A 16454-nucleotide genomic window follows, 5' to 3' on the forward strand; every position below is an offset into this window, starting at 1 on the left:
GTGTCTTTGTACTTGTTATGTGCTGTCGAGTCATCTCTGACTCATAGCAACCTTATGTACAGCAGAACCAAACACTGCCCAGTCCTGTGCTAGCCTCACGATCCCTACTATACCTGAGCCCATCGTTGCAGCCACCATGTCAGTTCACCTTGTTGAAGGCCTTCCATGCTGTCGTTGACCCTCTGCTTTACCAAGCATGACATCCTTCTCCAGAGAATGGTCCCTTCTGACAACATGACCAAAGTAGGTAAGATGAAGTCTGGCCATCCTTGCTTTCAAGGAGCATTCTGGCTGCACTTCTTCCAGGACAGATTTGTTAGTTCTTTTAGCAGTCCACAGTACTTTCAGCATTCTTTGCCAACACAGCAACTCAAAATCATCAACCCTTCTTCAGTCTTCCTTATTCATTGTCAGCTCTTACATGCATATGAGGTGATTGAAAATACTGTGGTTTGGGTTAGGTGCATCTTAGATTTCAAGGAGACATCTTTGCTCTTCAGCACTTGAGAGAGGTCTTTTGCAGCAGATTTGCCCAATGCAATACATCTTTTGATGTCTTGACTGCTGCTTCCATTGGTGTTGATTGTAGAACCAATTAATATGAAGTCTGACAACTTCAGTCTTTTGTCCATCTATCATGATGCAGGTATTTTCAAAGTAATATACTAAAATGCAGCAACTGTGCTTTGAAAGAACTCTCATTCAGTCACCTCTAAAACAAAAACCAAACTCACTGTCATTAAGTTGATTCCAACTTACACCGACCCTATAGAGTTTATAAGGCTGTAAATCATTACGGAAGCAGACCACCTGATCATCCATGGAACAGCTGGTGGTTTTCAACCACCACCATTTTGGTTAGCAGCCAAAATACCTTAACCATTGCACCACCAGAGCTCCTTATTCAGTCACCTAAGCACCTGAAGGAACTCTGGTGTCATAGTGACTAAGGCATCTGACTGCTAGCAAGAAGGCTGACAGTTCAACCCATCAGCCACTCCTTGGAAGGAAGACTGGGCGATCTACTTCTGTAGAGATCCTGCCTTGGAAACTGGAGAAGGAATCACTTTGAGTCGGATTTGACTCGATGGAGGTGGATTTTTTTCTTTTTTTTAAGAACACTTGATTTTACCCTTAGTTTTACCCTTAGCTGTGGTGGTCAAGGCAGAATTTCTTCAGTGTTTACTTTCTTTACCAATGTCTGTAAAATTAGCAAACTGAAGCAAATAATTCAATAAAATCCTATTAAACTTTTCATCTATTTTGTCACTTTCATTAAAGATTTTCTTTTCTTACTTAAAGGAACCCAGGTGGCATAGTGGTTAAGTGCTTGTGCTAACTGAAAGGTTGGCAGTTCAAACCCACCAGGAGAAAGATGTGGCAGTGTGCTTCCATAAAAAAATTACAGTCTTGAAAACCTTATGGAGCAGTCTTCTCTTTCTGCCGGTCATTATGAGTGAGAATTGACTCGACAGTAATGGATTTGGGTTTGGTTCTTACTTAAAAGCCTTTTCCATTCCTCACTAAAATACTGATATTCTTTTTTCTTTGGACAGAAGAAGGTTCAAGTGTGGAGGAAATCGGCTTCAATTGGGGAGACTATTTGGAAGAAACAGGTGCAAGTGCAGCTCCTCACACATCTTTCAAACATGTATGTAAAGCATCAATCATGTCTTCTTTTAATCTGCATTTAGAGGGTTGGAGGTGAATTTATAGAGAGAGAACAAATGATCCATAAGAAAGAATGATGTGTAAAAGAGAGACATTCAGCTAAGATTTCTTAGATATAAAGAGGAAATGTGGAAGGTTGGTTCTCTTACAGCTTGTTCACCATGGGATCGGCTCCTGAAAGTGCCCTGGTCAGGAAGACATCTCACTTAATGTATGACTTGGCTTAGGGCACGTGCTCAGTGTGAATGAAATGGTTTGCAGTTTTAACTTTGTTATATACCTAGAAAGGGAGTCCTGGTGGCACAGTCGGTAAGCACTTGGTTGTTAATGGAAAGGTTGGTGGTTTGAGCCTACCACTTGCCCTGGGGGAGAAAGATGTAGCAGTCTGCTTCCCTAAAGATTTATAGCCTTGGAAACAGCAGAAACTCTGTCTTATAGGATTGCTATGAGTTGCAGTGACTCATTGGCTATAGGGTATATGACTAAGAGAGTAAAATGAGAGGTTGCTGTTACCGTCTAGGCGTACAGCCTGAGACAGGTAAGGTTAATTTGAATAAATAAAAAGCCAGCAAACTAGGAAAAGAGGCATGATGTATAATGTCTTCTTAGTACCTGGCTTTATATTTTTGTTTTGAATTGATATTTTTATTTTGAAATGACAGATAAACATTGTAGAGTCATTCGTGAGCAGATGAGTCAAATGAAAGGAAATAACCTTAAGTATTTAGAAAACATTTGACTCAAACTGAGAAATCATCTGATCAGCAATATTTCTTTCAATAAAGTCTCAGAAAATTTAAAGAAAATTAATTTTTATCAGATTTTTACTTAGGCATGAGATTTTAATAGTATATCATTAGCCAAGAGAAGAGTACATTTCTAAACCCGAGTTTGTAGGCATTACTGTTGCTTTAATGGAAATAAAATTTTAATTCTGAGAAACATTTTCTCACTAGGTACGCAGGGCAAAGACTTAGCCTGTATATTAAGAGCAGATGGCAGTTACTTTCTTAACCTTCTAGCTCCTTTGCTGAACTAGAAAGGCAGGTTTTGATTCTTAATTTTAATAAAGTGCTTCATTATTTCTGGAGGTTAAGTGTTCTTTTAAAAAGGAATTTAAGGCATTGTAAAAAATTTATGTGACCTTATAAATGTAGATATCTCCATTTCTTTTTATCATACTGATACACATAGTATTATAATTGCTAGTTTATTATGAATGTGGTTGTGGCCATTTAGTAAAACTAAGAGTGAAATATTAAAACATAATCAAACCCTTCCTGACTTAGAATGTGGATATGGTCCTCCAAATGTTTTTTAACGTTTACATCTTACGATGATGTGATGTTTTGGTGATTTTCTTAAGCTATCTTAGAAATAGATATCGATTGACAGCTTTTTTCTTTTTTTTTCCCCTTGTACCAAGAAGTTATCAATATCTCTCTGTATGGAGGCACTTACGTTCTCTTTAATACAATTAATTTTCCCACTTCTGCTTCAATCACAGTACAGTGTCCTGGAGGAGAGTGCTGAAGTCTTTGCTCAGGGTACAGAATTTTCCCTGGCCTATGCACCAAGATTAATAGGAAAGATAGTGTTGGGTCCATTGACAAGTAATTTATAATCCCATCATCTCCTTTAAGTACCTACTTCTCATGGACATCAGATACCTTAGCTTTGGATGCTATGTTCCACCAGGCTAGAAAGATTTTTATTTTTTCGGGAGAGAGGAGTAAGGTTGATAAATATTAGTTGGGTGTGACCCTAATTAAGGAACTCTGGTAGCATTATGGTTAAGCTAACTATTATTAACTTAACATTATGGTTAAGTTAAACCCACCCAGAGGCTTCTTGGGTGAAAGACCTGGCAATTTGCTCCTGTAAAGGTTAAAGCCTAGAAAACTCTGTGGGGACATTTGGACTCTGTCACATGATGTCACTATGAGTTGAAATCAACTCAGTGGCACCTAACAACAACGAATAACCCTAATAATAATAATAATAAAAAAAGTAAAAAAGAAAACACATTCTCCAAGGCAGAACACTTGAAAATTGTGTAGTCTAAAATGAGATGTGCTGTAAATGTAGAAAGGAGCTCTGGTGGTTCAGTAGATCAGGCATTTGTCTGATAAACCAAATAGTTGGCGTTTCAGACCCACCAGCCTCTGTGCAGTAGAAAGATGAAGCACTCTGCTTCCGTAAAGATTTACAGCCTTGGAAACCCTATGGGGGTAGTTCTACTTTGTCCTATAGGGTTACTATGAGTCAGAATTGACTATACGGCAGTGAGGTGGGAAAGTATAGAATACACACTGGATTTCAAAGACTTCATTCTAAAAGAAGAAAGTAAAATATCACCTTAATATTTTTTAAATTGATGGCATGTTGAAATGATAATACTTTGCATTTATGGGGCTAACTAAATATATTACTAAAATTAATTTTATCTTACTTAGCTTTACTTTTTAAATATGACTACCAGGAAATTTAAAATGACATTTTTTAGCTTGCATTATATTTCTATTAGACATTTGTATTTCAGGGAAACCTATTATTTTTAAGTCCTTTGTCTTTAGTAATTCTTATTATCTTCTGCATGCATTTATCTAGTATAATAATGGTTTTCCTGTTTCTGATTCCTTAAGGTTGAAATCAGCATTCAGAGCAACTTCCAGCCAGGAATGAAATTGGAAGTTGCCAATAAGAACAACCCAGACACATACTGGGTGGCTACCATCATCACAACCTGCGGGCAGTTGCTGCTTCTGCGCTACTGTGGTTACGGGGAGGATCGCCGAGCCGACTTCTGGTGTGATGTGGTGATAGCAGATCTCCACCCGGTGGGGTGGTGTACACAGAACAACAAAGTGTTGATGCCGCCAGACGGTAAGCTTTGTGCGTCCAGGCAACAATCTGGCCACAGTTCGAAGGCTTTTGAGTTACAAACAGTTACCATTTTTAATACTTCTAGTCACTGTAGAGGCAGAGACAACCTTATAACTGTTTTAGCAGAAAGGTCTTCTCTTTAAAAACTGCTTTCTGAGTTTCACTAACTAGAGGGCACTAGAGTGTGGGGGAAATGGGTACATCTTCAGATGCCAGAGGTGGGTCTGACAGCTAAGCCAACAGTGGCCTTTAGGAAATGAAGGCTTATGAGCATAATCCTCAAGTTGCTTTTTGGGGATGGGAAGGCAGAAGGGATGCTGATTGATAGTTATTTTTCTTTAGAAATTTGACATTTTGAGTGGTACTGTAGAACACCTGAAGCAGGCTTCTCTAATAAGTTTTAATCTGTCTTGTTGTGGAAAGACTGTCATGGTGTGAAGCATGGAGGAAACAAAAGACGAGGAGAAGTGACATCACTCATAAGGGAATGGCCAAAGCTTGTACAGATAAGATCGATTTAGTTGCTAGAAAACATTGGTTCTGCACCAGAGCAATTTTACCCCCCTGGGGATGTTTGACAATGTCTGAAGTCATTTTTCGTTTAGCTCCTGGCATCTCATGCAGAGAGGCCAGGGGTGATACTGAACATGCTGCAATGCACAGAGCAGTCTCCTCTTCTCACCCTGCTGCTGCTGCTCCCTGTTCCTACTGCCCCCCAAAAGACTTTTTTTTGGGCTCAAACTATCAGTAGTGCTGAGGTTCAGAAAGAAGGAGCTACATTTTACAAATGCATTAAAGAAATTTGTCTGATTCCATTAATGAGAATAACTGAGTTGCCAGATACTCAAAATCTCAACAATGTATTCTGTTTCCTTATATGATGGTGGCAGCAGCTATACTTCAGAGCTTTTCATGCTAACTCTCAAGCTTGTATAATGCTTTCTTAAGATTTTGTTGTATATTTTTATTTTGAATCAGTGTTTTAGTCTAAAACTTTTGTATGTCAATTCAAAACTAATTTTGAATTTGTTTTTTGAAAAAGTTCTGACATACTTTTGATGTGTGGCCTTTACTACACTTCCTGTTGTATATAATTGAGGGCCTGCTAACAGGGATTGTAATAAATGGCAAGAAGGTTAAGGGTTGCATTTATGTGACATTTATATGGATTGAATCCACTACTTTGGCCTTAGCTAAACATCTAGACGACTTGTGGTCTCAGGAGAAAAAGATCTTGCTTTCTTTCCTTTTTGCCTTGAGTCTTTGCACTTGTTCTTTTCTGTGCCTACAAACCCTTACTTCCCCTTTTCCTTGAGTTGTTCCCTGCCCCCACAACCATCAGCTTATATATTGGTTCTTCTGGAAACCAAAGTCAAACCCTGTCTCATACTCACGTGGCCTTTTGTGCCTCTACTGTTGATCATGACTGCCCTTGTACATCCTTCTTGTTTCTTAATTAATATATAATTTACATACCACAGATTCACCCTTTGAAAAGTGTACAGTTCAGTGGTTTTTAGTATATTCTTCCACATAGCATAATGTATCTCTTGTATTAGCATCTCCTTCCTTTTGATGGTTGAATAATATTGCATCGTATGCATGTAGGCCACATTTTGCTTTTTCACTTCTCTGTTGCTGGACATTTGGTTCAGTGAACTTTCAGTTATGTGGTTCTTTGCTTAATGTCCATTTTACCCTCTGGATGGGAAGGTCCACGAGTGCAGGGACTGGTGTGAGTTCATGCACCTGTGTACTTCAGTGCTAGCACATACTGTCTGTGTTTGAGTAGTTCTCAATAAACAATTATCGAATAATGGAATGATCTACTGACAAAGGTTAAAATGCTGCTACATAGCAGCCAGTAGATGCCCTTAAAGAAAAGAATCAGTGCTATTATCATGGCAAATAGTGCCTTAACTCTCCTTAACCATTCTTTCTTACATTTTGAGTCAGTATCATTTGTATCTTTATATCTGAGGTAATATTTTTAACATTTATATTGAGGGGTGCTTTTTCAGGTGAGTACTGTGAACGTTTCTAATGGGTTAGGTTTTACTTTGACTCCATTCAAGTTGTGCATAAACAGATAGTCAGGTAAGAAGAGAAGTTTTGGGCTAAGCAGTATACTACAAGGCTTTTGCTGATACTGGCTTCCTTTAGTCCCATAGCCAGCCTAAAGTGTTTGTATGTAACACTTTTTGATCTGGCCTTCCATTAAAATAGTCACTGAGTTCAGAAGATGTGATGCAGTGTTTTACTGCTATTCGTAAGGTTTTCAGTGGCCAGTTTTTTCAGAAGTGGATGGCCACATCCTTCTTCCTAGTCTGTGTCAGTCTGGAAGCTCTGCTGAAACCTGTTCACCATGGGTGACACTCTGGTATTTGAAATACTGGTGGTATAGCTTCCAATATCACAGCAACATGTAAGCCACTGCAGTACAACAAACTGACAGATGGGTGGTGGATGATGTAATCTATAATTGTTTAATTTTTTTGTTAGTTCTCAAAGGTGCCTTGGTGGCACAGAGGGGAAAGTATTCGGCTGCTAACTCAAAAGCTGGTGGTTCAAACCCACCAGCTGCTCTGCAGAAGAAAGATGTAGCACTCTGCTTCCTCAAAGATTTATAGCCTTGGAAACCCTATGGGGAAATTCTACTCTTATAAGGGTTGCTATGAGTCAGAATCAACTTGACAGAAGAGGGTTTTTTTTTTTTTTTGTTAGTTCTGAACTGTTATCGAATAAACCAGTCTTGATAGAGTAATTATACAGACAGAATATTGGAAAAATATAATTCTCTGAGATGCAGAGATACTCCAGCTCACACTCTGCCAATGAATGCTACATAGTCAGAGACCTGTGCAGACTGAATGACATATACATAGAGAATGACAGTCACATAGAGAGTCCTGTGTTACTCAGAAAAGGCAACACCTTGGCCACTTACAGTCTCAGGAGAAAAGAGAAAAACATGCACATACTTAGGAGGGCCCAGACAGATGTGTGTTTATCCCAGGGGGCATACACACACTCAGAGGGGTGCAGAGAGGGGAGAGTACAGAGAGAGAGAGAGAGTGAGAATGTAAGTCAGGCTCTGACTGTTGGCTGCAGCCCTGCCATGTCGCTGTCCTTGCCACTAAAGCTTTCATCACTTCGTTCATGACTCACCCTTAAAATTTGACATGTTAGTAGCTAAATGCCCTTGGAGAGGATGTCAGATGGTTTCACTTTGTAGTAGTGAAACCATTCTCTAGTGAATAGTTTTAGAGGGAACTTCCAGGGTACTGAATTTTAGCACTCTAAGAGCTAATGGACTCATTTGGTAAAAATCCATGCTGTTGTTTGACAACAGGGCCTAGTTTATTAATCGAGTCTTCTTTCTCACATGGATGAAAAATGTGGCAGTAGTCGCAGTTTCAGAAACACCAGCAAATTTGTATCCTACTGCCTTGTGCTATTAGGCAAGACGCAGACACACTGAATATGACAAATTCAAAATGAAAAAAAAAAAAAAAAAAACAAAATGGGAAAACCCTGTAAAAAGGGAAACTAGTCATTCACCATTAATGTGACTGAAAGATGTGAAGTCTCTTCAAACAATAACAGGTTATGTGAATGTGAGGATTTCTTTATTGCTCTTTTTAAAGAACTGAAAAGAATTTAGTAGCTAATCAATATTACTTGGAAATCTTTAGTACAGAGAACAAAGTCAGGAAATAGCAGGTTCATGGGGCAAGAGGTTTTATTGATTGCTGTAGTACAGGATAATTATTGCTTTGTAGCCAGAGGCGGCAGTTGTTCCAGAGGGAATAGTGGAATCTATTTTTGAACAAGGATTCTTGTTTGTGTGGTTTTCTGTCTTAGAGAGCTAATATCATTGTAAATTCTGCAACTGTACCTGGTTGATCTTTGTTGTGGTTAGACTTAAAAGGCATCGCAGAATATTAACACGCATTACAGCAATATGTGACACACATTGTTTTTGTTTGGGAAGCTCTGTGGCGATAGAGAGATTTTCTTACTGATCTTAAGGATCAGAATGATATAGAGGGACAAGCACTGTGTTTGGAGACAGAAGATCTGGGATCTTGTCTTGCCTCTACCATTAACTTAGCCATATCGGTGAGTCAACTCCCAACTTTTTCATCTTTGAAGTGAGAGGGTTATAGTATATAATCTCTAAAGAGTGCTTCTTCTGGAATCCCTTGGTTTATGATCCTTGTAGAGGAAGGTAGGAGTGGGTGTCACTATTCTTATTTTATGTGTGAGTCTAGTGATTAAGTACTTGGCTGCTAACCAAAAAAATCAGCAGTTTGAACCTGCTAGTTGCTCTGTGGGAAAATGACATGGCAGTCTGCTTCCATAAAGGTTACAGCCTTGGAAACCATATGGAGCAGTCCTGCTTAGTCCTATAGGGTCACTGTGAGTTGGAGTTGACTCTATGACATCAAGTTTGTTTGTTTTTGTGCAAAGGCAAAGAGAGATGAGGAATGGGATTTATTTTGGAATTAAGGTCCATGGAAGTCTAGCCCAGGAATCTGTATGGAGCATGGAAGAAAAGTTTCTAAGTGACTCTTGGGGATGATAAAATTTTAATGAAATAAACTGGGTTAGGAAATTGTTGGAAGTGTCTCTAATGAAGAATTGTAGATTGTTCCCTGCTGAAACCCAGAGAACTAAGAATTATCCATCCTTGACTGAGTGGTCTGTAGAAATTGGGTTGAGTTAGTTAGCATGAGAATGACAGCCTGAAAATATGATTGGACTTACAAACAAGAAGATTTTGCCCATTCTGTTTAACGGGAGAAGGGAGAGGACTGCCTTTCTTTGTCAGACTAATGCTGGAGCACTCAGTATCTTAAGGATGGATGTTTTAGGATTATCCACAGTAGCCATATATTTTCTGAAGTTACGGCATTGAAAGAGAGAAATTTTATTATTTTAGATGATAGTTTTACAAAGCATGTAGAGTTTTTTACAGTCCCATATTTTCTTGCCTTGCTATTTTAAATGAATTTAATCTTTGAATTAATGTGAGCTGTCATTACTATGCTAAATGTTACGAGGAAGGAAAGAGCTCAACTGTATGTCGTTATGATGTGATTGCAGTCAGCAGTTAGAGAACTCCATTAATAAGGACATATTTAGAGACCTTGTTTTAGTGGCCAATTGGCTGTTCAAAGAGCAGTGTTCCTACTTATGAGCTAATCGGCACTAATCTTTCATATTAAAAGTATTAAGAAGCATGCTACTTTACAGCATCACTAAGTGCACTGGGGGATTATGGTTCTTATTAGAGGAGCAAAATGTAAAACGTTTTGGCTTTAGTAAATCAATAAGGCTTGATTTATTCATAAGCACATGCAAAGCTTTCAAAGGGCAGCTGCCAAATAATTATTGTTTATGCTGATAATGTAAGGAAATCATTTAATCCAGTGACTGTTTCATTGTTATTTATTGAGAAGGAGCAACATTACCTCTTAATGTCCGGGCATAGGCAGTTTTGGAGTTCTAGCAGGCGCCTACTGGATCTCTGAAAAAAATGCTCCTGTAAGATTATAGGTAAATATGTGTGATGATGCATATCAAGTAAAATCCCTTGGATTGTAAATTGATAACTACGTATGTGGGCTTTCTATTGTTGCAATAAAAGTATTGGAATTACAGCGCTTTAGGAATCATGCCACTAATTTTTATTTTCCCCATTATTAAAATTTCTGTAATTTGAATTGCAAACTTAGGAGTCTTGCCAGAATGACTCTATTTACCATTCAAAGTTGAATCAAAATTACCAGAGTTAGTTAATATCATAACTTATTTGAATAAAAGAATGTTTATTCATGAAGTGTTAGGAGAAAGTGTGAAGAAGGCCTTATGTTATATGGCTAGATCCTGCCAAGTTATGAAGCCTGGTCCTGTTTTGGGCAGTTGCTGTTTTTCCTGTAGTTGGTTGTAAAGTAAGAGATTCTAGCAGGTAGTGCATGTGACTATAAAATGATTGGACGGCAGGATTCACCAGTCTATCTAGTTGCCGTCAGGTTGACTCTGACTCGTGCTGACCCCATATGTGTCAGAGCAGAACTGTGCTCCATAAGGCTTCCAGTGACTGATTTTTCAGTTGATCACCAGGCCTTTCTTTTGAGGTACCTGCCAGTGAACTTGAATCTCCCCTCTTTAGGCCAGCAGGCAAGTGCATGAATAATCATCGTTTACCTGTACACTCTGAGTAGAATTTGATTGTGTTTCATTTACCATCAGTATTTAAATTTGTATTTAATTATTTAAATGGGATTTTGGTAATATTAATGAAGCCTAAACAATCAGATTGTTCTCAGTGACAGGAAAAACATAAAAAAATATATGTTAAAAACTTGAAGTTTTTTTACAAGCTTAACTTTTTTTTTTTTACAAAATTAAAATCCTAACTGGCAACTCAGAGTGAAGGGAAACAGACAGAGATGCACTAAATATTAGATGTAAAGAGAAAACACACATAGATACATATTCTATTAAACAAAAAAGTTGTTGTACGCCATTGAGTCAATTCCTACTGATAGCAGCCTAGTAGGACAAAGTACAGTTTCCCAGTAGGGTTTCCTAGACTGCATTCTTTATAGGAGCAGACTGCCAAGTCTTTTCTCCCATGGAGTCACTGACATAGGACTGTGTTGTACATGGATAGCAGTGAATGGACTGAAAATCTTAGTAATGTATTTAAAAAATGAGTTAGAAATCTTATTGTCAGAAAGTCGTTCTTGATAATGACATGTGGAAAGAAGGAATATTCAGGTAGGAAACAAAGTAACCCTTTCTCTGTAGGCACTTACTGGACCTTTTAAAACAATTCACCTGTTTTTGAATGTTACCTGATCAGAAGGAGAGGAGAGTCTGTGTGGGTGTTTACCATGGTGCAGACCTGCTTGGACTTGGCTTGTAGGGGCGTGCGTGTTTAGCTTTAAACAGTATTCTGAAACAATTTTAGTATCTATCACTTACGAATCACGTCATTGAAAAATTTGGATTATTGGCATCTCTTAAAGAACTTGAAGATATAGACACTTTGGACCTGCCTTCTATGTGACAGCTGTTGTCTGGGACACCTGCAACTTTTAGATCATTATTTGTTTGCTTTCTGAATCTTCTGTCGCCATTCATCTTTCTTACCTGCTTGGGGGCCCTGTAGGCATCTGGGTTTATACCCTGCACCTCAGACATGGATCCAAGAATCTGAAGGTGGGAGTTATAGTTGTCCTTGTGGGAACTCTGCTGGTGTAGTGCCTGAGGTATTTGACTGCTAACTACAAGGCTGGTTCAAACGCACCAGCCACTCCTCGGAAAGAAGATTGGGCAGTCTACTTCCGTAGAGATACCACCTTGGAAATCCAAGGACTTGGGGTCCCTATGAGTTGGGGTTGACTCAATGGCAGTGAGTTTGGTTTTGGTTTGTGCATTTCTGTGTCTGTGTGACCTCGCTGAGCTTCAGAGCCTTATCTTACAACATACCGAATTAGATCAGATGATTGCTCAGATTTCTTTCAGCTCAAAAATGCTCTAATTTTAAGAATTCAGAGAAAAGCAAGGAATGAGATTTATGAAAGGCCTCTGAAGTAAATACTCTTTGTGAACAAAAAACCTAAGAAACTGTGACTGTTTAGCTTGTGAAATGAAAAACAGGGCAAAAAATGAAGGCAGACTGAATGTTCCTCTTATAAATTAAAAACCTTTCAGTTGTTGTTGTTGTTGTTGTTATTTGCCATCGAGTCGACCCAGACTCATAGCGACCCCTCTTTGGGTTTCCGAGGCAGTATCACTACGGAAGTAGGAATGCCCAACCTTCCTTCCGAGGAGTGGCTGGTGGGTTTGAACCGCCAGCCTTCTGGTTAGCAGTCCAGTGCCTTAGCCACTGGACTGCTAACCAGAAGGCTGGCGGTTCAAACCCACCAGCCACTCCTCGGAAGGAAGATGGGGCAATCTACTTCGGTAGTGATACTGCCTCGGAAACCCAAGGAGGGGTCGCTATGAGTCAGGTCTGACTCAATGGCACATAACAACCTTTGAGTAGGTAATGGTAAATAACTATTTGCTTCTGAGTAAAAATCACATCTTTTGTCCTATAACTCCCTGGTTGGTGTTTGTATTAGTCTTTTGACACTCACTATAGACCACCAAGAAGCCCTGGTGATGCAGTAGTTAAGGGTTTGGCTGCTAACCAAAAGGTCGATGGTTCAAACTCACCAGCCATTCCATGGGAGAAAGATGTGGCATTCTGTTTCTGTAAAGATTACAACCTTGGAGACATTATGGGTCAGTTCTTTCCTGTCCTATAGGGTCCCAGTGAGTCAGAATCGATTTGATGGCCAAGGGTGTTTTTGGTATATGCCACTAGTTCCAGTTGTTGTGGCCTTGACTCCGACTCATGGTGCCCTGACGTGTGTCAGAGTAGAACTGTGCTGCATAGGGTTTTCAGTTGCTAATTTTTCAGAAGTAGGTCATCAAGCCATTCTCCCAAGGTAACTCTGGGTGGCCTCAAACCTCCAACCTTTAGGTTCGCAGCCAAGCACATTAACCATACACACCACCCAGAAACACACTATCTACCTTTGCCATTATCTTGCACAGTGAAGAAATGAATCAGGAACAGATTTTATCATAGTTATATCATGGCTTTCCAATTACAAACAGTTTCTCTCATAAAATATTTTCATTGTGTGCTTACTGTCTACCTAGCAACTAAATTTAATACTAGCCTCAGAGCAATCTTCTAAAGTAGCTGATATTATTGTTATTTTTCATTTGAAGAAAACGTGGCTCAGATCATATCTTTAGATCATGTAACGTAAAGTAGATTTTAAGCTAAGGGTGAGTCTTCTCAGTTCTGAAATCAGTGCTTTGAAGATAGCAAGGGATCAGTAAATATTTATTTATTGATTAAATTGCATCAGTAAGACTTTAGATTAGATTGTTCAGGCTTGAAATATTAGAAACACATTACTAAGAAGCTTGCAGAATTGGCGTGTGGTGATTCTTAAGGATAGGGGAGAAAGCTACTTGTCTAGAATGTTTTCCATTTTGTCATTTTTGGAGGCAAATAAATGAAAGAGATACTTCCTTGCCAAGTGGTTATCATGAGATTATGTAAAGTTATGTAAATTGTATCAGATGCTATTTGAGTTGTTTTGCACTTCATGAAAACTGTAAGCACAAAGCAGTGACTGTAAGATTTTCCTTTTCAGTGTTAAGTCATAAATGAATTTATTTTCTCTTGCTTTTTAATCCAGCAACATATGTAATTTAAATCAAGCATGTGTTTAATTCTCCGTGGAATATGAGGATGAATTAATTCTATATGTTTCCTTGGCCTCTTGTCTTTCTTTATTGCCAAATCTTTCATTTCCTTAATTGTCAGAGCCCCATGTGGATCTGTCACCCACCTTAATCCCCCAAATTCAGGAATCATGGCCCTGAACTGCTCCAAGCTCTGATAATGATGGTTTTGGATACATGAAGGCTCGGTCCCTACAGCTCCAGTTTCTTTTCTAGGTTATCGTGCATGGTCAATCTCATTCTGACTGATAGCAGCCCCATGTGACAGTAGAACTGCCCCATAGAGTTTACTTGGCTGTAATCTTTATGGGAGCAGATCACCAGGTCATTTTTCCCATGGAGCCGCTTGCTGGGTTCAGATGCCAACCTTTGGTTTAGCAGCTGAGCACTTAACCATTTCTTCTTTCTGCTCTGGGTGGACCCTTTTGTTACCATGTAGGGTCCTAGTGTGTTTCTTCCAAGGGAAGCCCTGTATCACCTTTAAACAGACAGATTTCCCTTGGAACAACTTGTCCTAAGAACCTCTGACTGTTCCTAGGTCTGACTCTGCTTCATTGAACATCTTTGTTTCCTTGTCCTGAGCTAGGAGCCCACGGCTTCATCTGTCTACTCTCCATTGTGTCTCTGGCCTCTGTCTATCCATTCTTGTTCCTGCTCTGGCCTCTTGAACAAGCCTCTGACTCAATTACTGCTCATTACTGTCTCACACCAGGGCCATAGTTCTAGCCTGAGTCTTACAGGTTCTTCAGGGCCTTGAGAGAGTCTGCCTTGTTTGATCACAGCTCTAAGAGAATGATTGATTTGTGAACGAATTGTCTCCTGAGTTTAGACTCATATTAAAGCCTAGTAGATAATACTTTTCAATTCAAAGTTCTAGTTATTTAGGTAATGTGATTTAGAGGTGGGTGTGGTATGGATTCAGAGTTACAGCTGAGTCAGCAGACCCAATACCCTTATGGTGGTTATGGTTTTGTGTCAACTTGGCTGGGCCTGGTTGAGTAGCTGGGCAGCTGGTGGTAGTTATTCCCCATGATGAGACTGGCAGTCAGCTCCATGGTGGGATCTACCATAAGCAGCTGAGTTGCTGCTTTGGGTATGTGGTCCGCTTCCCATATATAAGAAGCAGCTTTGGGAATGGTCTCTAGTGTGTGGCACGCTTGGACCCTTCATGTAGCCGTGTTGTTGTTCAGCAGCCTGCCATGTTCTACCAACCTTGGGACTTACAATGGACTTAAGTTAATGGCCTGCCGTGTGGTTTGGTAACATCGGGACTGTGCCATTTTACTTGTCAACCTTGGGCTTAGCAGCCTCAGCAGCCAGCAGCTGTCTGAGTGAAGAAACGCCTCTAGCTCCAGTGGACTGGGAGCAGGAGGCAGAGCTGGACCCCAAGTTGAGGGGCTTTCACCCAGCCCCTAGAGCCTGGCACTTGGAACTTGGACTTCTAGCCTCCCAAACTGTAAGAGAATAACCTCCTGTTTGTTAAGGCCATCCCATTTGTGGTATGTTCTTGTCAGAGCAGCACTAGGTAACCAGAACAACCCTCTAATATCATCTTAATACCTTTATTGGAGAAAAGTTTTATGTTCTCTTCTAATTTTTACAGTAATTTTTGCCTTAATGATGAGACTCAGTTGATATCTTCGAATATAGATATTCTCAGAAGAAAGGTCTGGTAGAAACCAGTGGAGTAAATATAACACACGGGTAAACTTTGAATTCTATATAAGTATAAATGTCAATGTGAAGGGCAAAGATCTCTTGAAAACTGTCATGAAATGGATAGGAAAAAGAGGCAGAGAAATTAAACTTACTTTATAGGCTCACTGTCTAATTTTCAGTAGGACTATTAGGATTTGTTTAAGGGGTTGTGCGAATATTTCTAAGTTCTGTGTCTATTTCTATAGCTCCTTGCTACTCTCTTAGGGACCCATTGGGATTACTTACAAGTGATTCTACTAATTTGAGTGTATGTCTGGATTCGAGGTTCTGTGACATGTATTTTAAAAGACTGTAGCTAATACACTTTCACTATGAATTGCCATTAGCTTCATTGAGGGTATGCTTAGCAATTACGTAGCCTGTTTGCAAGTCTGAGAGATAACAAACATAAAAATTAGGGTAAATCAAATCCACTGCCATCAAGTTGATTCTGACTCATGGCGACCCTTGAGAACAGAGTAGAACTTACCCCTTAGGGTTTCCAAGGCTGTAAATCTTTACAGAACTAGACTGCCTCATTTTTCTCTCATGGTGCAGCTGGCGTGTTCAAACCACAGACCTTTTAGTTAGCAGCCACATACTTTAATCACTGCACAACCAGAGCTCCTTATAAATCAGGATATCATAGACCCATAGTTTTTGATGTTAGCACTGCACTTAAACCTGGGCTACAGAGGCCTCTGGCCTAGGCTTTTCCTTTTTTTTTTTGGTGAAAATATATAAAATATAAAGTGTGTACACGTCAACAATTTCTACATGTACAATTCAGTGATATTGGCTGCATTCTTTAAGTTGTGCCATCTTTCTTGACAACCTTTTTTTTTTTTTTTTTTTTTTTTATTAGGATTTGGGTG

General features: G+C 39.4%; 1 protein-coding gene across 1 annotated transcript in view; it reads left to right on the forward strand.

Annotated features, from left to right (window-relative positions):
* SFMBT2 (Scm like with four mbt domains 2) overlaps nucleotides 1-16454 on the forward strand; it is a 299808-nt gene that overhangs the window by 14932 nt on the left and 268422 nt on the right. Inside the window, exons 2-3 of the mRNA XM_007935449.1 lie at nucleotides 1557-1651; nucleotides 4317-4557. Coding sequence (XP_007933640.1) covers nucleotides 1557-1651; nucleotides 4317-4557 — 336 coding nt within the window. The remainder of the gene's footprint in view (nucleotides 1-1556; nucleotides 1652-4316; nucleotides 4558-16454) is intronic.

This window comes from Orycteropus afer, unplaced genomic scaffold (genome assembly GCF_000298275.1).
Source record: "Orycteropus afer afer isolate SDZICR_OR568_19922 unplaced genomic scaffold, OryAfe1.0 scaffold00028, whole genome shotgun sequence".
NCBI lineage: Eukaryota > Metazoa > Chordata > Mammalia > Tubulidentata > Orycteropodidae > Orycteropus > Orycteropus afer.